Here is a 27,118-nt window from a genome sequence, read left to right on the forward strand (position 1 = left end):
CCACAGAATACACACAGAGTAATTGTGTGGGAGCCTTTTGTCAGGGCATCTTATATACAGTACACAGATGAGACAAAGAGTCATAAATGTCTCCAAACAGGTTTTGTGTTCTTCTGCGGTTTTGTGTCCTCGTGTTCTCGCTCTACGTCATCAATAACCATCAAAGTCTGTTTCCAATACTCAATAACACAAGAACAGGGATATTAAAATGATACCAAACATGACAACATGTGATACACAGGTTTGGTAGACTTTCATTGAGCTGAAAATGAAGGCAGGGAGGAGGGAGAGTAAAGGGGGAAATTAGAAAGAGGAGACATCACACTCTGGGTATCAGAAAATTGGGGAGAAGTAGGAAACCTCTCGAGGAAACAACCACCAAATGTTTTGTTGAGTCCACCAACAAACCCAGTGTTGATAATCTTGCCCAGCTGCCTTTACATAGCTACCAAATAAAAACCTACAAGATAATATTTCTGTAAGATATATCCCTGTTAGAATAGGGAGACATGAAACAGGAAATTGTGAAAACTGCAATCAGGAAGAAACCAGAACATATATAAAGAAATGCCCGAAATACAATAATGAAAGCTACATATTGCTTTCTAACGTTAAAGAGAATGAAGATCATTTTAATTTGATTCGAAGAAAGTCAGGATATAAAAGTTTTAAATTCTCCATGCAATAAAAGAGACTGAATCATATAGAAGACGTGAAGAGAAGTGAAGTCTGCCCAACACTCCCAATCAGTAGATGGCAGTAATGCACATAAAAGTTGTATACCAACCGCTATTAAATGAACAAGAAGAAGCTCTCGGCAGCGTTGACTATCATGATGGCTTACAGAAGTACTGCAGCTTTTCAAGGTGTTTTAAGTGCGTTTAAGGTGAGATTTGATTCGTGGAGTAGTAGCAATTTGTATAAATATTTATGTAACATAATATAACGCTTTGACTGAATTACATACAAAGCATATAACGTTACGCTAGTAAAATAAAATAGCATGTCTCGAGCAAGCAATCATAGAGTGGATGTTTGATGTTTTTGATAGATTCTTTCTTCTTTCATTTATTCGTTGATACATGTCAAACGTATTATTTTAGCAACACCAGTTCCCTATTGTATTTGTTGTGTTTTTCGTTATTGTTATCGGATAAAAGACAACTTAAACACTACTTGATAAACAGTGACTTTTTCTGTCAATGTCAAATGCTGTTTAGAAACTTGCAGGCAGGTTGTGTTAGACGCCGGAGCCGGCCAGATTCAATATTGATATGATTATATGAAAGGTATGCTCATCTATTAATATTATTCTTATTAATAATATGTATTATTTATATAACGAAGACTATAAAAATATAGGAAAACAAATGCCAAACATGTAAATGACTAATATTTATTTATAAATTGCACAAAGAGCAAAAAAGAAACGCAATTCTAATGAACTTGCATTTTTTTTAAATCTATAAAAAGTTTACTCATTGAAGCGTCATGACACCCCCCTTTTTCAGCTACAGTTTACCTCACTGTCATTTAGAAAAATGCTATTTAAATGGGTGTCAGGGCACGTATAATGAGTATAACTGTTCTAGTTAAAATATGACAGTTTTTGACCACATTTGAAGAGATGGAAAAGTCTGCATGTCACAGTACATGTTCCTGACACGGACTGCCTTCACGACCTAGGACTGTGTATCGCCAACAACTTCACGATACGAGACGCATACAAGGCCATGATACCATACGTATCACGATACGGGTACATTTTTCTTTACATCCCTCCAGTGGTGGGATTTTCAATGATTTGAATCTTGTCCAATAGTTTTCTAGTGGATCACGCAGAAGCAGTGCTGCTTCATGTGTGTGTTGAATTAATGATTACACGATACTAACTTTACACTTTCATTTATACTGCGCTAATGGACTAATGTAAGAGAGCGCACTCTTAAACTTTCACATTAGGATGGTGAAACTTTGCATTTAATCCGCAGGTCACATGCATGTAAAACCGTTAGGGTAAATGGGTTTACTCTGATCAAATCCTTTATACCACTAATAATTGTTACACAATATTTTTGCATAATATTTGGCTTATTTCTAAAGTGCTGCAGAATCGATACGGATGCAGGTGTATCGATGCGTGCATCCTCAGGAGCTCCTGGCGATGTATTGCCGTATCAATATTTTGAACACATCCCTATGACACAACCGAGTCCAAAAGTCCACTCAGTCTTCATTTCCAAAAGCTTTCCCAGAGTAAAACGAGTTTCCTGAGTTACTGTTCCTTACTCACATCCGCGACGAGAAGGCTTCAAACTGGCGATCGTTCCGGCATGGGAGACGGGCGGCCTAACTAGGCGACTTAAGGCCACAGCCTCTAGCATTTGTCAAATGGTCCCAACCATTTGTTTGTGATCGCATCCCTGGCTATGGGCCACGAGAGATGCAAATGACCATCAGTGCCTGTTTCTGTGCGCGCAACAATTCAACAACTGTCATGTATTTATCACTTTCTGTGGAAAAGCCCTTCCCCCATATATGTACCGCATATAGGGTATTTCACATGAAAAGAAAGTTTTATATATAATCATAGGAATTTGTATTTTTACAACTCTGCTTTGTCTTCATTTATCCGCAAATAGCAGAGACGAGATCGTGTCGTCCCCAAACCTGACACCCTCCGGCCCCTGGCTGCGCCTAGAAATTCTGTCCATAAAAATTACGAACAGAACCGGTGACAAAGGGCAGCCCTGCCGGAGTCCGACATGCACTGGGAACAAGTCCGACTTACTGCCGGCAATGCGAACCAAGCTCCTGCTCCGGCCGTACAGGGACCTGACAGCCCTTAGCAAAGGACCACAGACCCCATACTCCCGAAGCACCCTCCACAGGATGCCACGAGGGACACAGTCGAATGCCTTCTCCAAATCCACAAAACACATGTGGATTGGTTGAGCAAACTCCCATGAACCCTCCAGCACCCTGTAGAGGGTGTAGAGCTGGTCCAGCGTTCCACGGCCTGGACGAAAACCACACTGTTCCTCCTGAATCCGAGGTTCTACTATCGGCCGTATTCTCCTCTCCAGTACCCTGGCATAGACTTTCCCGGGAAGGCTGAGAAGTGTGATCCCCCTGTTGTTGGAACACACCCTCCGGTCCCCCTTCTTAAAAAGAGGGACCACCACCCCGGTCTGCCATCCCAGAGGCACTGTCCCCGACCGCCACGCGATGCTGCAGAGGCGTGTCAGCCAAGACTGCCCCACAACATCCAGAGACTTGAGGTACTCAGGGCGAATCTCATCCACCCCCGGTGCCTTGCCACTGAGGAGTTTCTTGACTACCTCAGTGACTTCGGCTTGGGTGATGGACGAGTCCACCTCTGAGCCCTTAGCTTCTGCTTCCTCAATGGAGGACGTGACGGTGGGATTGAGGAGATCCTCGAAGTACTCCTTCCACCGTCCGACGACATCCCCAGTTGAGGTCAACAGCCTCCCACCTCCACTGTAAACAGCGTTGGTAGGGCACTGTTTCCCTCTCCTGAGGCGCCGGACGGTTTGCCAGAATCTCTTCGAGGCCAGTCGATAGTCCTTCTCCATGGCCTCACCAAACTCCTCCCAGGCCCGAGTTTTTGCCTCCACAACCACCCGGGCAGCAGTCCGCTTGGCCTGCCGGTACCTGTCAGCTGCCTCAGGAGTCCCACAAGCCAAACAGGCCCGATAAGACTCCTTCTTCAGCTTGACGGTTTCCCTTACTTCCGGTGTCCACCACCGGGTTCGGGGATTCCCGCCTCGACAGGCACCGGAGACTTTACGGCCACAGCTCCGAGTGGCCGCTTCGACAATGGAGGCGGAGAACATGGTCCACTCGGACTCAATGTCTCCAGCCTCCCTCGGGATCTGGTTGAAGCTCTGCCGGAGGTGGGAGTTAAAGATCTCTCTGACAGGAGACTCGGCCAGGCGTTCCCAGCAGACCCTTACAGTACGTTTGGGCCTGCAGAGTCTGTCCAGCTTCCTCTCCTGCCATCGGATCCAACTCACCACCAGGTGGTGATCAGTTGACAGCTCCGCCCCTCTCTTAACCCGAGTGTCCAAAACATATGGTCGCAGGTCAGATGAAACAACCACAAAGTCGATCATCGACCTGCGGCCTAGGGTGTCCTGGTGCCACGTGCACTGATGGATACCCTTATGCTTGAACATGGTGTTCGTTATAGACAAACTGTGACTAGCACAGAAGTCCAATAACTGAACACCGCACGGGTTCAGATCAGGGGGGCCGTTCCTCCCAATCACGCCCCTCCAGGTGTCACTGTCGTTGCCGACATGGGCGTTGAAGTCCCCCAGTAAGACGACGGAGTCCCCAGTCGGAGTACTTTCCAGCACCCCTCCCAGAGACTCCAAGAAGGTCGGGTACTCTGCACTGCCGTTCGGCCCGTAGGCACAAACAACAGTGAGAGACCTAACCCCGACCCGTAGGCGCAGGGAAACGACCCTCTCGTTCACCGGGGTAAACTCCAACACATGGCGGGAGAGCTGGGGGGCTATAAGCAGACCCACGCCAGCCCGCCGCCTCTCCCCATGGGCAACTCCAGAGTGATGAAGTGTCCATCCTCTCTCGAGGAGTGTGGTTCCAGAGCCCAAGCCATGCGTAGAGGTGATCCCGACTATCTCTAGTCGGAACCTCTCAACCTCACGCACCATCTCAGGCTCCTTCCCCGCCAGCGAGGTGACGTTCCACATCCCTAGAGCTAGCTTCCGTGTCCAGGGATCGGGCTGTCGAGGCACTCTCCTCCGACTGCCGCCCGATCCACTACGCACCGACCCCCTATGGTCCCTCCCGCACGTGGTGAGCCCACGGGAAGAATGTTATTTAAGCAATAAATATGTACATTTTTCTAAAAAGTAAACAAATGAGTTGTTCATTTTAAGAGACCTTTCTTGTTTTCTCTTGTATATTTAGTTTTGCTCTTTATTTAAAAAAAGTACTTGTTATCTGAATCCTCGATTAATCGGAATAATTTGGTACTCAATTCCTAAAATAATCTATAGCTACAGCCCTACATTCAACCACTGTAACACTCTGATAGAGCTCACACTCAAACGCCATTGGCTCGTGTCTCTTGTCTTTGCTTGAGACAGTAATGAATGAGAAATATCTTTCAGAAAGACATATTACATATGCATGATTGAAGAAAAGTAATTCAGTTTATCACATACTTGGATAGATTTTTGGCATGTCATTCATTCTTTTAATGTACTCACTTCGTCACTTCTCTAATCGGAACAGTGCTGGTTTCTTTTTGCTTGCTTTGTCAAATATCACGTTATGCATCGTATCGTTACACCCCTACTTCGTTCCATTCCGAAGTGATCATCCCTGTTCCATTCTCAAAGTGTAAAGCTCTTGATGTGTAAGCTGTGAAGGGAAAAACACAATTGTCCGTTTAAAATTCACTTGACAAAAGTAAGAATAAACACAACGTGATTTACTCTTTATTTGGACTTCGTGACGTTTTGTATGGTGTCCCCTTCCCAAATGACCCTTTGGAGAGAGAGATATTCTGTTTGGAACGCACCCATGACTTCGCAGGCAGCGTCCTGTGCACGAAGGCAGCCCAGAGAAACAGATAGGCAGCGTAACGGAAGTCTATTTTAATTATAAAAAGATAGCGCCTTTGCAATAAATGATCACATATTTAAAAACTTCAATACAAATTTCTCGCTAGAGATAGAATCAAACGTTGTTGAAAGTGAAAATTAAAATTACATCTATAGAAAACTTTGCTCCAAGACGCCGTTGCTGGCGTTTAATGAATGTGCGGTTTACTCCATAGGATTATAATGTAAAACAGACGTTAGCAGCAAAAAAAGTCAAAAAAGAACACTGCCTTTAAATTAACATTTGCAACCATCCAAGAGAGTTAGCATGTTTAGCACTGTTGAAATAAATACTATTTGGCTTTCTACCGAGGCAAATAACAAGGATAATCAACTAGCCCAACATGAACTAGCTTGAACTAGGTGAACATGCTTACATTCCTGCATCATAACTTATAACTTAAATAAATGTGTAGAAAGTCAGCATATCTTGAGGATTTATGACTGCTTTTTTACAGAAATATTTTAATTGTTGAGCTGCAGGTTAAGGCTAACTTAAAGCTACAATATGTAAATTTGGACAGCTAGATGACCACTTTAAAAAATACAACTAAATGCTAAGCTAAACGATGTTATGTAGGACAGTGGAATTATGGGACATGTCGTTTTCACCATCCAGAGGCGTATGGAGATCGGCCATCATGTTCACGGTCGTGGCAATGAATGAATTACTATGCATCAATTTTATGTTAGGGCTGTGGAATTAATCGAAAATGAATCGTAATTGTCAATTTTGGCCTCCATCAGTTACAAAAACTAAATGATCGAGGTAAAATGATTATTGTGCTGCATTCCATTTGGCAAGGATCCTATTTTTTCTTGTATTATAAAGCCACAGCGCACCCTTTCCTTTACAGTGGTTCAGCTGTGCTATTTCATCACATTTATTTATCAGTTAAATTCACAGTGTAAAAGCCAAGTTTTATTTATCTCAATATTGGCCAAAATAATCGCTATTTATAATTTTTGTCATAATCTAGCAGCCCTATTTTAAGTCATTGTAATGTATTAGCTTGCAAGAAATGTGGAATGTAATGTTAAGTTATATATTATATTGGACTTGTTAAATTGATTTGATAGAGTAATGATACACAATTTTATGTGTTTAAAACGGTAATGCAGTCGTCATTTAAAAAGTAAACTACGTTTACGCTTTATTGATTTTCCTTTACTCGCCAAAGAGTAATCGTGATCCATAATAACAGAACAACAGATGATGCGTCCCAGATGCTGTGAAACCCCTTCCGCATTTGCTTAATATCCGGTCTTCCACATTACCCACAGTTAAGTAACTGATATGTGACAAATACAAGGGAGACAAGGGACGGGACATTATTTTTAATAGGATTTTGTCTGGATTTGCACATTTTTGGGAACATTTGGGATAACGTAAGTACACAACTGCATGTAATATATCACACTGTGCAACTGTGCAATAAAAAATTATTTAACCTGACATGTTTACTGTTCCAAAATGTTCTATATGTTTCTTAAAAATAAAACTCATTGTATTCAGTGGACAAAAAAGTTTTATTTAAAAATAACACATTTTAGAGATAGTAGACTCGTTAACACTCACGCACCGGCCTCGCATCCCGGCTCTCGTCCCGCCTACCTCGTTACAAACCCCTATCGTTAAGTATAGTGGCTTTTTGTTAATGAGATGTTTCAGAGGCAAAACCCAATTTCCCTATAATTACTCCCCCTCAAGGTACCCTGACTGAATATGGCTTTCTTCTTGAAGAATCATTTAGTTGGTTGTGAATGGGGGACATTTTTTGAAGCTTCAAAAAGTGCATCCAGCGATCAAAGAACTGCTCGACAGAACTCTGTGGTCCTAACAAAGGTCTTCTGATGCGAATCTATGCATTTGTTTAAGATAAATATCTATATTGAGAGCATGTTAATGTCTAACAAGCATTATCTGTCAGATGCGCGTTAACCTGATAAGAGGCTTGATTTTTCCGGCAAATTTATTTTCCTGTCTCCTTTGTTTGAGTTTATATCACCTGTCATTTGCCAAAAATACAACCCTCTGGTTCACGCACAGCCGAGGGACAACGGAAGTAAGACATTAACATTAATAGCACTGTCAATTTGGATATTTCTCTTAAATAAACGCATCGATTTGCTTCAGGAAACCTTTGTTAAACTAAATGGAATGAAAATACAGTCAAGTGCAAGATGTACAGCGCCAAGCAGCATCAATCATTCAAATCTACAACAAATTTGATTCTTTATGTTTATCAGTGAAGCCAGACATCACTGCATGCTTTCAAAGCCATATTTCCCCTTTGGACGGGTTTTGACTCTGGACTGCAGCATCTCCTAATGCAACCAATCAAATCTCAGTGTATTGACCAGAATTCCCTTTGCACTGTGCTTAATAACGCCCCTTAGCTTTTATAAAATGCACTGCACTGTTTCTTGGGGATTATTGCTTTAATAATTTAGTATAGTTTTAAAATGCTTTGTCCAATTTTTGCATTTTTTTGTGTGTTAAAAGTTCAGTATTATTAATTACAGTATATAAATGTGTTGCTTAAATTAAGTCTAATGTCAAAATGTATTCCCTCCCAGAATCGTTCAATCCCCCATGTTACTATATAAAGGGGGATTCCCCCAGTATGAAAAAACAAAATTCAGGCCCTGATTTAAGAAAGAAAATGGGAGTTGAGTTTGAGAGAAAATAATATGTATAGGGCCTATGAAATCAGTTTTAAGATCAAATACAGGCACAGACTAGCTGTGTTGTGTTTTTGGAAAATAGTGTAATGATCCCCTACACTCTGACAACATGAAAAGTTTTATTTAGCTGCAAAGGGCTCTTAACAACACAGAAAGATATCTAAGATCTTTTCTTCAAGGTAATTTCCATTTTTATTTTAATCCGTTACAGACAACCGAAAACAATACAAAATATGTGTTTTTATATTGGACTGTATTTCAAATAGCATCACAAAAATTCAGCTTTCCTTGCTCAGAGCTGATATTGACCCATTGCAGGTTTGCTTATTGGCACAGGAAAGGCGATAGTGATGCTGTTAACAGTATCAACAGTATCAAAGTACTCTGAAAGATATGACAAAAGTCTTAGAATGTTACGGGAAATAGTGGCCTTTTTCTAAGCATAATTATGAGTATATGCAAACCCTTTTTATTACAGCATTGTCTTTTTTTGTCTTTAAGCATGTCTGTCTTAGGCCAAGGTGTGGTGTTATCTGTCGGTACTCTACAGTTTATGACACACACGAGAAAGTAAGTATGGTTATAAGAGTGTTTTGAATTAATGCTACTTTATACACTTAATCCCATCCTCTGTCCACAAGCTACTGAGTTTGGTGGCTGTATGAATGTGTTTGTTTTCTTGTTGTGGGGGTAGCAAGCAAAATGAATAAAATTTGGGATATAATGTATTATTTGAATTTATGATTTTTTTGTGTGGATAGATATGCTTCCTTCTTAGAGAAGTACCTTCCCTTAGTTTTTCTTTATTGTAAGTGATATTTAAGGGTAAAATTTACATTAAAGTTAAAAAGATTTAGATCCGAAAATGTTCTACCTCGTTAGACTTTTTAATGTACTTACTGGAATAGATCACACTTATGTAGTATTTGTGGTGTTGTACATGATACATACACAGGACAAATTGTGTATAAAATAGATTTCTTAATCTCAATGTTCCCTTTTCCCTTCCACAGACCTTTGATAAAATCCTCATTGCTAACAGAGGCGAGATCGCCTGTAGGGTAAGTCTCTTCTTCAACTGAATGTTAAAGTCATTCTACTAGCAAGAAAGCGTGAGAGAGAATAAGTGGAAGAGTGATTTTGAAAGATACATGATAGAAATCAGCGATTTTAAGTGTTTTTGCTATAAACAGGAGGAGTGAGTCAGCAAGAGAAAGGTCCAGTACTGATCTTCCCCAAAAAAGCATATAGCGATCTTTATAACAAAGAATTACGAGCCATGATCTAAGTTGCAATTTTTTTCCAACATTCCTGATGAATCGACTGAAACACTGCATCTAAGTGGAGCCAACGGTGCAGAACACACGTACAAAAAGCTGATAGACGTTCAAACCCCCCCCCAACATTGGGCTGACCATTGACTGAATGTGTCCTGAGCTTAAGAAATCATATCCAATGGGAAATAATAATTACAGATAGTGTTAACATCTGTTGTAATGCCTGGATTCTGGTTTCCTTGCTCAGAGCTGATATTGACCCAATGCAGGATCTTATACATTGCCCATGGGTCCAGCGTTGTACCCACACTAGTGTCACAAATAGTTTTTTATAACAATAAATATGACAAAATATATATACTGTATATGTTATTTATGTTTTGTTTTTCTATAAAAAATACGTATGAAATTTTGTGGCTGATCTGTAATTTCTTTAAGTTAAAGTCCCAAGGGTAACCAAGTGTTGTATTAAGTTTGGTCTTGATACACCAAAATTGGACCTATCTGAGTACTTTAGAAAATTCACTAGTGGGCCCCATAGGCTTCCATTTGCGTTAACATTTAAAAAAAATGAAAAAGCATCTTTGGTCAAATTTCAGATTTACTTTTCCTATTAACAGACACAATGAAAAAATACCAACGCACAGGATCATGTAAACAAAACAAAAAATTTGTTTTCAACTATATTTGATGCACACTTTATGAATTGATTTATGACTCAATTATCACGTATGAAACAATTACTCTACCTACATACTTTATTTTATAAAACTATATACAGTTTGTCTTTATTAGATCAGAATTCCCACAAAAATATGGAAGCAAATGGGGCAGACCCATATACGGGACTGTGACAATTGAAAGGACATTAAGCACGCTCATTTAAAAAAAAGAAACAATTACTCTTCCTACATACATTATTCTATAAAACTCTGATGAAATATGTTTTCTAGAGACTTAGATTTGGCATGTGAGTACTTATCGTTGGAAAGGTCTAAGTTAATCAGCGTATACGTACTGCGCCAGTTAAGAGGACACAATAAACTTTAAACAGAAATACAACAAAAAAAAACTTTAATTCTGTAGAACAATAAAAGTATTTTTTAAAGTTGAAATATGGATTTTATCTAAACATTTTCATTTCTTTTCACAGGTGATGAAAACTTGCAAAAAAATGGGCATCAAGACAGTTGCTATTCACAGTGATGTGGACTCTAATGCGGTGAGTATAACAACTTCTCATGTAGTCTGGTGTCCACTGTCCAGATATCTGAGACCTTGTTTTGAGTCTGTATGAAGTTTGGGGATTTTGAAATATTAAACATGAATTGAAAAGTAAACAAAGAAGAAAATATCTTAACTAAACAAGTGAATTTGTAGTATTGTTTAAGGGGTGGGCAATATAAAACAAGTTCTAACACAATAGAAACAATTTAAGGGCTGTCACGATTACTCGATTAATTTAAAATACCTGGCTTAAAAAATAATAAAAAAAATTTACGTTGTTTAGTCCTAATAAAAATACTGGTGTTGTAGTTTTGTGCAACAAACAACAAAGAATTTAAATTGGGTTAGAACACTTTACATTATAAAGGCTGAAGTATAGTTACCTATTTACACGGGGGGGGGGGGGGGGGACTGTGCGAGTGACGCAAATTTTGTCATCAGAATAGTACGCACGTACTGTACGATTGCCGCCGGAAATGTCTTATCTTTCGTACAAAGTGCAGGGAAGACCGTTCCAAAGTTTAGGCACTAGATAGGAAAAGGATCTGCCGCCTGCACTTGATTTTGAAATTCTAGGTATTACCAACTGACCTGACACCTGAGGGCCTAGTGCACGTGATGGACTATAATACGTTAGAAGTTCTCTCAAGTACTGAGGAGCTAAACCATGCAAGGCTTTATAGGTAATAAGCAAGATTTTTAAGATAATGCGACGCTTTATAGGTAACCAGTGTGAGACGGCAAGCAGACCGTTGGTTAAGCCATTCTGTCTGCTCCCTGACCTGGACCCCAGTGAGTCAAGCTTTAGCATTAAGACTATGTGCCATATTTCTAGACAGTAGAAAAACTCCAGCCCAGGAGGGGTGGAGACCATCACTTTTCAGCAGGTCAGGTCTGCCCTCAAAACTCTTCCAGTTATTTATAAAAACTATATCATTCTGCAGGCACCACTCAGACAACCAGCCATTTAGATATGATAATCTGGCTCCCGGTAAACATTTGACTATGGTGGCTGGTGCCTCTACGTTAACGTTCCGAACAATAGAATCACCGATAACTAAGGCACTTTCAGCAGGTGTCTCAGTCGGTGCATCACTGAGCGGGGCAAACCTGTTCGAGACTGTAGTCAGAACGGTTGAGTGGTGTTTTGACCTGCGACTACGCCGTCTCACAGTCACAAAGTTTCCCAGCTGCGGGGGTTGTTCAACGCGGGGGTTGTTCAACCGAAACCGAACTGTGCACGCTAATATTGCTCGCATCCAAAGTGTTTTCTAAGCTCCTTACATTCTTACTATCATCAGATAAAGATTGGATGCAAGACTCTAATTCTGAGATCTTCTAGCTATTTCCCTGCATTTATCGCATGTAAAGCCCTCGCCGCTGACAGAGAAGGCTAAGCTAAACATTTGACATTAGGTGCAAGTGACAATAATAAGAGAAGAAGCCATAACTCACCGGGTTTGAAGAGTAATTCCAATTTACCAAGGCTGCTCTGTGATTTTTAGTATATACGCTTAAGAGAGAAACCGTTAGCACACAAGAAAACTAGAAGGCGAGATGATATTTAGCAGTGTAAACAGAAAGCCCGCTAGCACGCTTGTGCTATACTAACGGAGCTGAGTGTTTTGGTTTAAGATCTTCAAGTAAATAACCAGGAGAGGGTTATTGAGATATCAGGATAAGTTAGCAACGACAATGATAAGTAACAACGTATGCTATGAATAAAATACACTAATATGAAAGAAAGTACAAGTGCAGTGATACAATGAACCGATTCCGCTGCAGTGAGGTGAAACTCCGTCCACCATCTCCCAAAACACCTGTGATTACAGTATGGTTACGCATGGCTCCAGTGAAATTGTTTTTGTATCAATTGTTGATATATCATAGTTTGTGTCAAACCTACCCGTTCCCTTTCTGTCGGTCTCTCGACGTTGTGTCGAGACTTGACAGAATGGAGTTTGACTTGAGAACCTATCATCTCCGATTCTACTAAAAAGGCCAATGCACTTGGCGAATGGGCACACCAATATTCCCTTTTATACCCATATGTAAGGGTGGAGTCTGGCGTGCCCATTCATTCACCTTTTCGTTCTTCGGAAACCTGCAAGGCTTTGCTGAGCGATCTTCGATTATTCCTACTGGATCTATGATGCAGCGCGATGGAACTCGTCCTGGCATTTCTGATTCCCCTGGGCGTTTCAGTAGCTGGTCGGAGGTGTCTTAAAATAGCATATTTCTAAAAGAGAAAATTATCCTGCAACGTGGAGGTGCCTTCACTGAGGCTGCCCTCACTCCCCCCGGGAGCATGACATTCGTATGCTAACTATCTTGACGACTGACCTGTGTTGGCACACGTGGGATCTGTGGCCTACTCACAGGGACCATGTGCATGGCACCTCAACCGATTGGGCCTACGGGTCAACAAGGACAAGAGCATGCTCTCCCCTGTCGGAGCACCTCTTTTCCCGGTATAGGACTAGACTCCACTAGTTACCATACAGCATGCTTCACGAGAGTGTGCCCAGTCGATGCTGTGCTGCCTGGCCCTCCTCAGACAGCAGTCAGCGGTCGCACTGGGGCATATAGCGTCCTTCTCTGCAGTCATGCCGCTTAGGTTGATGCATATGAGACCGCTTCAGCATTGGCTTCAGAGTGTGGTTCCTTGGAGAGCGTGGCACACCGGCACAGGGCATGTTCCCATCACATCTATCTGCCGGCGCACCCTAGCCACTCGGACAGACATGTCCCACTCCGGGCTGGAGTCCCGATAGAACGGCAGAGGCCTCCCTGCTCGGTTGGGGTGTGGTGTGCAACAGGCAGGCAGTGTCGGGGACCCCAACCTAGTGTCGTGGCGCTGGACCCACGCTGGACCCCAACCTGGCCACATGCCCAGAGTCCCCACTACCCCTGCCACGGACTAGGTGGTGGTGAACCTGCAGGTGCTCTGGGAGGAAGTCCCAACCCTTTCCCTGTCATGTCCTGTACGTGCCCTGCACCTCTACTTGGACCGAACACCTGTGTCTCGAGTGAGACCGATGGTTGCTCGGTGTCCTTTCCCCCCCTTCAGGCATGTAATCGTGCTATTCCAGCCTCCCTATTTCCTCCACTGGACGAAATATAGGCATTCCATTAATCACTTAGCACTTGGGGGTACAAGCCTGCCGGAACTGCTCATATTCACACCCAGTATATGTAAGTTACCCTCACGAGGTGAACTCTTGTACCTGGGCTAGTGCTCCAGACGTAGTGACTCCCCTCCTTGGGTAGTCCCGTCTGCCGCTGTCTCACTCTTGGTTTCCCTGTCGGCGAACCTGTGACCTCCCCTCGGTGGTCTCCACCGCTTCTGTGCACTCCTGGGTTGGGCCCTGCACTACCACTCCCATGAGTTCTCCCCACTGGTGAGACCGTGTAGGTATTCCACATTGATCTCCCTTCGTCAGATGTGGTCTTCATAGCACCCCTCCCCCTTACGGTGTCAGGCAGCCTACTTGCTTCTAGAGTAGCAAGACCACTGCCGTACAGGCTGGTAGTAAGAACCTTGCGTCGTGGTCACACGAATTGATGTCTTACTACACCTCTGGATGGTTACAACACGCGAGGACGCTCATTTGTGACTCGACCTAGGCTGGTCAGTGTCGTTCCGCTGGAAATGTGACGCGGCGCAGCATCGTGACGTTTTCGACAGGGACACCATTCTGTCAGTCTCGACACAACGTAGAGAGACCTACAGAAAGGGAACGTTTTGGTTATGTATGCAACCTCGGTTCCCTGATGGAGGGAATAAGACGTTGTGTCCATCATGCCACAGGCGCTGTGCGGCCCGCTGCAGCAAATGAGAGTGCCTCTCAAGTTCCTTAGCCCAAAAAGGTAAAAGAATGGGTGAATGAATCTTCCCTTTTTACTCGTATGTACGGGGCGGAGTCTGGCGTGCCGTCCCATTTGCCAAGTTCATTGGCCTTTTCGATGTAGAATCAGAGATGATGGTCAAACCCCATTCTGTCAGTCTCGACACAACTTCTCGTTCCCTCCATCAGGGAACCAAGGTTACATTCATAACAGAGACGATTTCCTCCTTCACAACTCGTCTTTCAAGTGGTCAATTCTGAGCTTTCTGCAATTGGCACAAAGGAAGCCCATGCTAGATCTGACCTAAAATTGAAACATCATAAGTTCCTGATACACTTTTAAAGACCATTTATAATTATTTTATCAAACATCAAAGGGTTTGAAACAAAACATTAAAATGAAAGTCATTTAAATTGATATTTTGTGTAATTTTTTCATGTAATCAATTGTAGTTTTCTTTGTCAACTAGTAGGCAACTTGCGTTTAAACGACTAGTCGATTAGTCTCACACATCCCTACTACTCGCCCTACCGCCCCTTCCGTCCGGCGTGTCAGGACAACAGTACTGCAATCGTTTAGCTAAATTCAATTTGCTGAACTCTTTTCCGAAATCATTCGTCTTGAGACTAAAAATCTGTCACAGCAAACAGCACATACTAGTAATGTGTATGCTTTCCTTGGTTTGAGACGGATGGTTTGAGACGTGTAAAACTAAACTAAACACGTTGTTCGCCCCTGGCCATTAGCAAAACAATAGTGACTGCTTGCCGCAGGAAAACATATAAACACACATAATGTATTAATATAAATACAGCTAAAATCCATGCGCCCTTTTGCCAAATAACATATAAATATAGGGTAAGTTTACACAGGCTTTAAATGTTCTATTTAGCTGTGACTGACTTTGCTGCCTTCAACATCAAATGCTTATGTTATCCTCCTGTATATACGGTACATTTACGTCAATCCAGACTGTTAATAAATATTTACTTACATCGGCATCTTTGTCTCGTTCAATTGGTCTCGATCCCTCTTGAGGAACAACTTTGAAGCTAATCCTGCTTGTACTGTCACAGGTTGATAAAGCACTCCAGCTTGAAGTGATTCGCGCAAACAAGAAGGTTTTACTTATTGTTTCTGAGCGATTTCCACAAAAAAAATTATAAATCCACACCTGTCTCGTCTCTTCTGAGGTTGGGACTCTAAACACAGACTTATGTTCATCTGTGCAGCGAACTACATTACATCACATTTTTCATGTTGTCCACGAACTTTAGCCATGACCTCACGTATACCGCTGTCGCTTGGGAAAACAACAATGGTGGCAGCGCTATGGGTGAAATTGTAAAGATTAAGGGGCGGTAACATTATAATAAGAGCCTCCCTCTATGTCACAACAGGAGCCAAATCTGAACGGTTTGATTTGTCACATGCTTGCAGGAAAGGCACACTAAAACAGACTCATGTTTACGGAGTTAGTAGATTCACCGGGGACCCGATTATAGCAACTAAACATGGGGAAAAAGTCTGATTTCATCTGATGAGCCCTTTTAGAATCGGCTGAAAACACATCTCTTCTGTCTGCACCTGCCCGAGTAGTTTTCTCAGATTTTCTTTCTATTGTAGAATAAAATGAGACACGAGACAATCGAAAATCTTTTAATAACTGTTTGTCAGTCTAGATGCTGCATACCAGATTTCGTCTAAAACAGGCAAACCGTCTAGGAGTTGTTAAGTTGATCTTTATACAATATTGGTAATTAATGGACCATGATGAGTCAAAAGCTCTTTTGCATTCCTGGGTTACTTGTATTTGGGAGGTAACACTCCAACCTGACTGACAGCAAATCACAGTGTAATCAGAGACAAGCAGAGAACGAATGCCTCGTAACAAATTTAAACCATTTTCTCCAATCACACCTCCATACATTTTTATGGTGCCTTTTAATAACAGTACACACAATAGATAAGACAGTGGCAAAGCTATTATAGGCATTTTTCACACAACATTTGTCGGACCTAGGGGTTCGGGACATCAAGTTTAGGGGGTAATAAATATCATTGTCCAGGTATGAAAATACTTAACCACCAAGTCTATGATATACGTACTAATACAGTAAATTTAACCTGTGTTTTTGTCTTTAAGGTTCACGTGAAAATGGCAGACGAAGCTGTGTGTGTTGGACCTGCTCCTACCAGTAAAAGTTACCTGAACATGGATGCTATCATGATGGCCATCCACCAGACTGGAGCTCAAGCTGTGAGTGTGTGCGCATGTCTTAAAGCGTCAACTGAATATTAGTCAATGAAAAGAGTTTAACCTGGTCAATTGGCCACTGGAATATAAAATCCACATAAGTTGTCAAGGTCACAGCCTGTGATGGACAGAATGTTATTTGGCTATTATGTTGGGGCAAGAAATCAATAGTCAGGGCAATCAAATAGCAACTTGATTTTCAGAAAGACAATGTCTCATTATCTACTTCCAATAACCAATGCAATATTTCCTAAAAAAATAAGAAATTACATCTTTAATTTCGCAGGGTAAAGAACATGACATTGAATGACATGAGTAGTTTAGATTCCTTTGAGTAACATTATTTTCTAATGTTATATGTCTGTCTCAAAGGTTCACCCAGGCTATGGATTTCTATCTGAAAACAAAGAGTTTGCCCGGAGACTGGTGAGTTTATGTTCCTCATGATTGAAAGATTAAAAGTTTTTTTATGGTGTCCCTGAGTAGCAGTGAGGCAGGTGTAAATTAAGGCGATCTTATTGAATTGTTGCAGTGATTTTAATGGAATTTGCCGTTTTATGGCTTTCTTGAAATTCTACATAAAATGAAACATTGACTGTTACTTGTTAATATGACACAGAAAGTATTGCTCTTCTCTATGCATCAGTTCGGTGTTGTTGGATTACTAACGCGCAGTTTCCGGTTATCTCGTTGGGCTGGGCAAATTTGCTTCATATTCCACTGTTCTAAAGAACGGAAAAGCTCTTACGACACCTGAGCAAAGAGATTGAACACGTAAAAGACCTGCACACGCTTGACCACAGAGAAATATCTTGTTTTACCTGATAACAATGCTTCTCCACGCTGGTGATATTCAGCTCAATCCAGGTCCTGAGTTTTGATAACGTCCAGCATTCTGTTTCGGACCATGGCATTATACTTGTTGTCAGGGATGGGCAGTATTTATGATACATGTATTTTAAATACTTATTTTAAATAAAAAATGGTATTTTATATTGACAGGGTTGATGAAAATTGCTTCATATTTTGTATCAAAATACTTAGGTTTTCACAGAATTTTAAAAATACAAACACTTTCTACATGTCTATGATGATGACATTATAAAATGCGGCCTACTCAGTATCTTAATATGAATATAAAATTCCCTAAGACTAAAACAAAAGGCAAAAAGTGGACAACTGCTTTTATTTAAAAACATTGACTGCAGAAAACAAGGTAACCATTATTATGCATGTATTATACTTTTTTCCCTGAAAATCATGTACCAAGACTACTTTACACTAGTTAACGATTCTTTAACCTTCAAATTTATTAACTCAGAAAAAAAATATTTATTGTCACATGTCTAGCAGGTCTCAAATAAACAGCATTCAGACTGTTTGATTAAAGCAATATGCTTTTGTTCCTATGAATTCCACATTTATAAATACTTTATCGATATACTGTACCTACGTAATTTTATTTTGCTAATAGCAGTAAGTGAGTGATCACGACAGAAAGATAGTACTCTACTTTACTTTAACTGTGAGGAAATTAATTTCGATTTATCGGCTATAATATATCAAAATTTTATATCGACCGATAACATTAAAAATGACCATTTATCGACCGATACCTATATGGTTAAGGTAAGAAATGTGGAGGCTGCAAGCTTTCCATACATTTTTGGCATAAATTGCTATAATTTCTGACAGTTCATGTTAAGATTTCAGTGTTTCCCACAGAATTTTGAGAGACAATGGTGGTGATGATGTGAAACACTAATTATCATATTCTAGTTTTGGCACTTTAAATCTGTTCCACTTCTACTCTCTGAATACATTATATTGTATATTAACACAACTGCTATTTTCACTTGTTATATGTGCTGTTGTCAGGCATAAAACGAGTATAAAATAGTGACTAAACATAGATAACATCTTGTTTAATCCTATCAACTGTCACTTTAACTGCTGCTAAGATCCTGAATTATTAGCTAAGATCCTGAATTATTAGCTGAGTTCTGAGCGCTTTATTTTAAATGCGAATGATAGCTTTATTGTAGATAGCGTACAACCCAGACAATTTAACGCAAATTCAGAAATATGAGAGAATACACTGTTACAACTAAAGAACACACACGCTTGTGATGGGAATTTTGATTACTTTAAGTGTTTGTTCTTATTTTTCAGTTTGTTAACCAAAATGATTTGTTCAGACTCGTTCACTGATTCGTTCAGTGACCATTTTGTCATATACGTATTACATACATACACCAGTAGGTGGCGAGAATTCATATCTTCTATGTAATACAAGGAATCTTAATAATGTGTTTGTATAATTGTAATGTATAATAGCGCTACAAAATGTCTTATTATGTTGTTTGACGATGGACATGCTTTCTCAAATTTATTCGGCCAGCAGCTCCTCGTTCATGGATGAGATGACTGATTTGTACGTCAGATGACTGACTAGTTCAGTGAAGAGCCGTATTTGTTCAGTACATTCAACCAATCATGTGCTCTGTCAAAGCTCCCATTTAAACGCCATTGGCTTGTGCTTTAGACACTCTGTTAGGGCAAGATACTCTCTGTGCTCTAGGGAGAGATTTCAGATTTGTTTCAAAATGATATTTTTTTGTAAAAGAGAAAAAGAAATTAAAGTAAATAATAAAACAAATAACAGATAAGAATGAATCTCGTTTTAATACATATTTTAAAAGAGGGGTCATTAAAAAGATTCAAGTTAAATTTCCACAAAGTATCCTTAGATTTATTATCTAGTTTTACTGTTAAGTAGATTGGGGCCTGATCACTAATATCTATCGTCCCAATATCACAGCTTGTTACCCTGGTTCTATCTCTATTAAACATGAGGTAATAGTCTATTCTGGTGTAGACATTATGTGGGGGAGTTAAATGTGTATAATCCTTAGTATTCGGGTATAGATCTCTCCATACATCAATTATGCCAATATCATTTATCAATGTGTTAATTTTCCTATGGATGGGTTTAGAAAAAGTAACTTTTTTGTTTGAAGAATCAAGCCTTGGTTGTAAATGAACATTGTACAATCACCTCCACAGATCAATATACCTTGTGTTTCAGAGGACATCGTCTGAAAAATCTTTTGAAAAAAGGTGACATTACTACTTGGTGGGGCATAGATGTTAAATAAAGTAACATATGTATAAATCTGCCATCTTTATCAGCATATAATCATATTTCTTTTCAAAAATAACCTTGTGAGATATCAGAATGATAGCTCCTCTCCTATGCCCTGTATGATATGAAAAATAATAGATCTGGGTAAATCCCATTCTTTTAAATTTGTCATGCTCAATGTTACTCAGATGTGTCTCTTGTAAAATATACAATATGAGCATTTTCCTTTTTCATTTTGCTTGAGATTTTTTTCCTTTTAATTGGGTTAAGCAAACCATTCACATTGAAAGAAATTACTTTTACTTCGTTATTTGCCATGTCTGTTCAATTATTGCATTGAAATCTAAAGGATGATAGAAGGCTTGGCACAGTCCCTGGAGAAACAATAAACAACAAACATAACGTTCTTCCAAGATAGGGGTCTGGAACAAACGACCCTGTAACAAGTTTGTTGTGGCGTCTGGCAGGGAGGGGGAACCTTCTCTTCCACAGTAGTGATCGGGGCCCTCCGGTTCACCATCTTTACATGAGATATAAGAGAACATAACTCACGTGTCCGATGGTACGGCGTAGAAGTGTGCTGTCATTCAATAATACAAGGAGAGAAATTAAATAAAAATCCATCTAACGATTCAAGGTCCAAAAACAGCCTTATTTCTCTCTTTTTTATATCGTCAGCTTTGCATTATCTTCTATATACTTGCAGACGTTCCCTGATGTCTGTCGATATCGGAGCCTTTTAACCTCTTCGTTGTGAAGCAGTTTCCAAAGACGTGCGCTCCAGTTGCTCATCGTGTGATTCAGTCAGCGATGTTTGAACGTTGAACCCTCTTTTCTTCAGATCCAGATACGCTTCGTCAGCTGTGTTGTAGATGTGGGTCCCATCGTCATAGAATACATATATAAGGTGCTGGATAAGGGGTCTGAAATCAAATCTTTTCTTTCAGCGCTTTTTTACCTCCGTGTATTCCTTTCGTTTTTGAAGAACCGCAAGGGGATAATCATGGTCGAAGTGAGATGAAATTATCTGCTGACAGATTGGTCCCCCTAGTTAAAAAATCCGACCCTGCTCCTAAAGAGCTACAGTGGGGCAAAAAAGAATTTAGTCAGCCACCAATTGTGCAAGTTCTTCCACTTAAAAAGATGAGAGAGGCATTCATTATAGGTACACTGTATATTAGGACCTGTGCTTCTGTATTTGCTCTATTTATTTGGCTGTTCAGGTGAATCTTGTTCCTGTTGCATCCAAGTAGGCCTACTTTTAATTTCTTCAAACGTTTCTCGAAATAAATGTCCTGTGCATCACGGTAGTGTGTTAAACTGTTCAGCTGGCACATTGAATAAGCACTATACTGTTCACATCGAGTTCGTTGGTATGAACACACACTGTGATCAGAACGACTCAAAAAGAAAGACTAATTTGAATGGATTTATTTAAAGCATTTAAAAAATAGAAGGTTCACTCAGTGAAGGAGAGAGTGATTGACAGCGTGATGTGTTGCTTTTCCTCACACATACGTTATACACGCATGTAACATGATTTGTATTTGTGGTCTAATAATAAAAATAATCTTTGATTTAAGATTAAAAACTTTAAATGTTCTCCAGTGGTTTGGCCTACTAACTACGGAAATCCATGTTTTTGGAAAGTCATGGTGAATGTTTAAAACACATTAGACACCATTTACATGATTTAAAGGTCAAAGGGTTTCTTCTTCGTGTCATTTCCTGTACATTTCGGCCATTAAAAATGCACTGTTGCTTTAATTGCATGCGAATTACAACAAATAGACTTTGTACCGAAACGATCGTGGCCCTCCAGCTTGCTTCAGCTACTTCTAGCAGCGCACACCAATCGGCTTATCACAGCACTGCAAGAGCTATTTGAAAGCTAACAGAACCATCTACTCTTGAATCACGCTCACGTTTTCAAGTGGAGGAGGTCAAAAAACAGATCTAAACACGTAAAACAATAGAGAGAAGCCACAAGTTTTACAGTGGTCTTCACGTAATCATAGGCAGAGGTAAATATCAAACTACAGCCTCCTTTTCCCTTCCAAACTAAACTAAATGTATTACTACAGTATCTGTCACGATTAGAATGAAATGTGAAAATGAACGAAAAGTGTTCATATCTCATCACAGTGCATCAAAGATGGGGAGGGAGGGAGGGATGGATGGTTAACATTAAAAAAATTGTATTGTATTACATAAATGTATTGATCATTACAGAATACCATAAAAAACTAGTATACCAACATCAATATTGGTATTATTTTAAAATAATTTAAATAATTAATACGTTTTTAAATAACACTTAAATCATAGCGAGTTCTTTGTAAGTGCTTTGGTCCTGTGTCTACATTTAAAACAAAGCGCTGTGACATTCTCTGTTTTCCACCGGCTTTGTTTTCCATCTAAGTTTTTCTCCATTGTACAAAACGCTGCAAGTTCGTGAAAATGTCATATGTGAATGCAGGTTTTATTGATGATCTATTCGTTATGCTGCTGTTTGCATGTTAAAATAAATCTGTAAAAAAAGGTTTGTATTTAACGTGTTGCAGACCCTTGTCAACTGTAGCTGTGTCTCATTTCGAAGTCGCTTTGGATAAAAGCTTCTGCTAAATGACAAAATATAAATGTATTGTAAATGTAAAAGTGATCTGTAATGTATTTCGTTAGATTACAAACGTTTTGTCAAACTTAATCTAAACACTTTAGAATACTTTGGGATACTAATTAGGTACAAAAACAAAGGGGTCATCAAACAGAGGACTTGGCTTACCTCTGTTTATTATTTTAAACAATATCATTTTTACATTTTACATTACAATTTACATTGGTGGAGAGTTCCTTCCTCAAGTGGAGGAGTTTAAGTATCTCGGGGTCTTGTTCACGAGTGAGGGAAGGATGGAACGGGAGATTGACAGACGGATCGGTGCAGCTTCTGCAGTAATGCGGTCGATGTACCGGTCCGTCGTGGTGAAGAAAGAGCTGAGCCGCAAGGCGAAGCTCTCAATTTACCGGTCAATCTACGTTCCTACTCTCACCTATGGTCATGAGCTTTGGGTCATGACCGAAAGGACAAGATCCCGGATACAGGCGGCTGAAATGAGCTTCCTCCGCAGGGTGGCTGGGCGATCCCTTAGAGATAGGGTGAGAAGCTCGGTCACCCGGGAGGAGCTCGGAGTAGAGCCGCTGCTCCTCCACATCGAGAGGGGTCAGCTGAGGTGGCTTGGGCATCTGTTACGGATGCCTACTGGACGCCTTCCCCGGAAGGTGTTCAGGGCCCGTCCGACCGGGAGGAGACCCCGGGGAAGACCTAGGACACGCTGGTGGGACTATGTCTCCCGGCTGGCCTGGGAACGCCTCGGTGTCCCCCCGGAAGAGCTAGAGGAAGTGTCTAGGGTGAGGGATGTCTGGGCATCTCTGCTTAGACTGCTGCCCCCAGCGACCCGGCCCCGGATAAGCGGTAGAAAATGGATGGATGGATGGATGGATGGATGGAATATCATTTTTACAGTTTTTCCTCATTAGACATTATAGTCCACAATTCTAGAAAAAGAAGTCAGAATGAGTTATAAACTCACAATTGCGAGTCAAAGCTCAAAACCACAGGACTGAATTACTACAGATTCGTTGCTATCACATCTTTGGTCATGAAGTCATTCGAGAGACTGTTACTGACCTATCTGAAGGAAATCACAAAACCCTTACTGGACCCCTTGCAGTTTGCCTACAGAGCAAACAGGTCTGTTGAGGATGTAATTAACATGGGGCTGCATTTTGTCCTGCAACATCATGGACCTATTTGAGGATCCTGTTTGTGGACTTCAGCTCCGCTTTCAACACCATCATCCCATTACAATAAACATTTTATACCCATAGGTCCTCATTTAAATCATCGGTGTACTGGATGCTCCTGTCGCCAAAACAAATTCCTTGTATGTGCAAATATATATCAAAAATAAACCTCTTTCTGATTCTGAACACGATTGACAAACATTGACAAATTTACCTTTTGGAGAGTGTTCTTCGCTTGTCTGGATGTTGTATAGGTGTTGTTCTTTATCACTTGTATCTCATATGCCCTTTTCCAGGATCTTTTGTTGCTGAGCTCAGCGTTGTTGTTTTTCTCAGAATGTACACAAGTTTTGATTTGGCCGCTCTTAATGGTTCTGGCATCTTTCTGATGGATTAATTGTGTTTTTAAATCTAACTATGGTCTGTTAAACTTACATTATGGGGTTCAGGGAGATCTCCATGCGAGTTCACAGCAACAGCTTCTAAATGCAAACAGACAAAACACATAGAGTCAACTCCAGACCTTTAACATAAGGAAAAGCCCATACCTGTGAATAAAACCGCTTTTGATTCGACTGTCCAATTACTTTTGGTCCCTTGAAAAAGGGGGGAGCTTCATAGTAAAGAGCTGTAATTCCTAAAGCCTTCAGGTAATAACATGATGCTATCGCAGAGTTTTTTTTTTACCTGACGGAGGTGTTCAAACAGACCTATCACAGTGCTTGGGTCCGCGTTGAGTTGACATTTTGTTACATTTTTGAATGTTCAAACATTCGTGCACATCCCTACTGATGAGGAATAGGATTCCTCGTATTACACCAGGGCATTTACCAATCGATCTCCCCTTGTTAATTATTTAATTTATCTGCCTATATAATATATATTTAATTTACTGTGCTTTGTGTATTTTGTCTTACAATTCCCAATCCTTGAAACAAATATAAATCAATAAAATATCTTCCAGATTTTCTTGCTTGGACCCTTATGACTTTCGCTTGCGGCTGTATTTTACATTAGTCATAGGGTTAAATTCCTTATTTAATAGGTGCTTAATATGATTTTGGAGGTAAATTACATTAATATTACGTTGTGGATGTGGGGTGTGATTGATTCATGATTTCTTTCTGCAGGCGGCGGGAGGAGTAACCTTCATTGGTCCTGACACATATGCCATCCAAGCCATGGGGGATAAAATTGAAAGCAAACTTATTGCCAAAACTGCAAAAGTCAACACCATCCCAGGATTTGATGGTGTGGTCAAGGTCAGATAATCACTTTGGAGTTTTTAATCTATCACATGTTTTCAATCTATCTGTGTTTAGATAATTGGGTGTATCTAATAAGTATCCTAAAGTATAATGAAATCTTTCTGTTTTAGTGGTGTTTTTAGCAAGCCTTTTATTTTGACAGTTCCAAAAAGGTCAATATATTATTAACAAAGTTACAGAATTTGTGTTTATTGGACAATTTGATGCTGTATATTGGCCAAACGTTCATGTGTCAACACAGTCGTACACTCTTATTTTGTACACTCAGTTTTGCGTACGCTCTTATTTTATTTGTTAATGACGTCATCGATTCGTCAACATCAATGTGACTTTTCACATAATAGTCGACTTCAAAAATATGAGGTCGTTCAACCCCTAGTCTACATCACACATGAGCGGCTTAATGCAATATGGCATAAGAAAATATAAACCATTATGAATAAGGGCGTTTTTTTTGTCTAGTCGCACCACATACAATGTGGACAGAATTTTTGTTTATAATGGGTTCTTGTCTTTTATTTGCACCGCTCGTGGAGTAAAGTGAGTGTTTTCAGTCCACTCCAATGGAAGTCGAGCTTCACGCTTAAAGGGATAGTTCACCCAAAAATGAAATTATGTCGTTATTTACTCACCTTTGAGTTGTTCCAAATCTGTAAAAAAAAAATTGTTCTGATGAACACAGAGAAAGTTATTCTGAAGAATGCCTTTAACAGAGAGATTTTGCCCCCCATTGACTACCATAGGAGGAAAAATTACAAATGTAGTCAAAAGTGCCCTTCCAGATGTCCTTATTTATTTCATACAGATTTAGAACAACTCGAAGGTTGGTAAATGTTGACAGAATTTTTATTTTTGGGTGAAGTATCACTTAAACTTCCATAGGAATTGATTAATAAAACACTTGCTATGCTCTATGTACCTATACAAACGACCATTCTATTTAAACACAAAATGTCAGGTGAGACTACTATCATCAGAAATGTCAAATGCTCTGTATGCTAAATTATATTATGCCACCCCCTTGTGCTAAAAAATATATTTTAAAATGTTCTTTTGTTTTCTTCGCAAAATATTTGGGTACTGACACAAAACGTGGTCATGTGTCATCACCGCACAGCTTGACCATCTTTTGGCCAAAACTTAAAAGAAACGTTATTTTACCTGCTCTCCCTTATGTCATCAAAACTGTCCTCTTCCAGCAGCACAAGTTTACTAGGAGAGTAGTTGTGACTTATTTTTGCTTTTATTGCAGGATGCAGAGGAGGCTGTGAAAATTGCAGCAGAGATAGGTATGAATAACTAAAAGTTAAAATTTTAACTACCATTTTGTGTCAGTTATAAAACCCAAGTTTGTGTCTGTTTTTAGGCTACCCTGTTATGATTAAAGCGTCTGCTGGTGGAGGTGGCAAAGGAATGAGGATTGCTTGGAATGAAGAGGAAACCAGGTAAGATGTGATAAATGCAGATTGAGGGGTCCATTCAATACTGTAGGTTTAAAGACAATCACCCCCTTTTTAGACAATCTTCCTTTCCAACGTCTCTCTAGTGGAAAGTATCTCCATAGATATCTATGGGTATCTCTGCTAAAAGCCTTTGTACCGCGGGTCCTAACGCGTCTCTGCTGGAAAGTCTTCATAATATTATTGCAGGTCCTTGCTCCTGCCTGACTTTTATCCTTCTTTTTATACTTAAAATCCACAAACCTTTAATGTCATGTAATAAATAAGACATGGCTCTTTCTACAGTCTTTCTAATGCCCACATGATCTCTTCCCTGCGTCACCATGAGAAGACATGCTGTCATCACCGACGACATCTTTTTGTACTGTGGTGGCCACCGTTGTGTTGGGACTGAGAGATTTGTTGCAAATCTACTGTATAATACAACTCTAGTGAATCAAAAACTGCGCCTTTAATATTTTTATACTGTACAAAACAAACACACAA

General features: G+C 40.2%; 1 protein-coding gene across 1 annotated transcript in view; it reads left to right on the plus strand.

The window, feature by feature from the left end:
- Nucleotides 1–804: 804 nt before the first annotated feature.
- Nucleotides 805–27,118, plus strand: part of pcca (propionyl-CoA carboxylase subunit alpha) — a 78,441-nt gene continuing 52,127 nt past the window's right edge. The window contains exons 1-9 of the mRNA XM_079461503.1: nt 805–886; nt 8,847–8,915; nt 9,359–9,406; nt 10,776–10,844; nt 16,845–16,958; nt 17,328–17,381; nt 25,035–25,166; nt 26,425–26,461; nt 26,539–26,617. Of these exons, the coding sequence (XP_079317629.1) occupies nt 833–886; nt 8,847–8,915; nt 9,359–9,406; nt 10,776–10,844; nt 16,845–16,958; nt 17,328–17,381; nt 25,035–25,166; nt 26,425–26,461; nt 26,539–26,617 (656 nt within the window). The 5' untranslated portion in view covers nt 805–832. The remainder of the gene's footprint in view (nt 887–8,846; nt 8,916–9,358; nt 9,407–10,775; nt 10,845–16,844; nt 16,959–17,327; nt 17,382–25,034; nt 25,167–26,424; nt 26,462–26,538; nt 26,618–27,118) is intronic.

The sequence above is a fragment of the Barbatula barbatula genome, assembly GCF_947034865.1.
Source record: "Barbatula barbatula genome assembly, chromosome: 8".
NCBI classification, from domain to species: domain Eukaryota; kingdom Metazoa; phylum Chordata; class Actinopteri; order Cypriniformes; family Nemacheilidae; genus Barbatula; species Barbatula barbatula.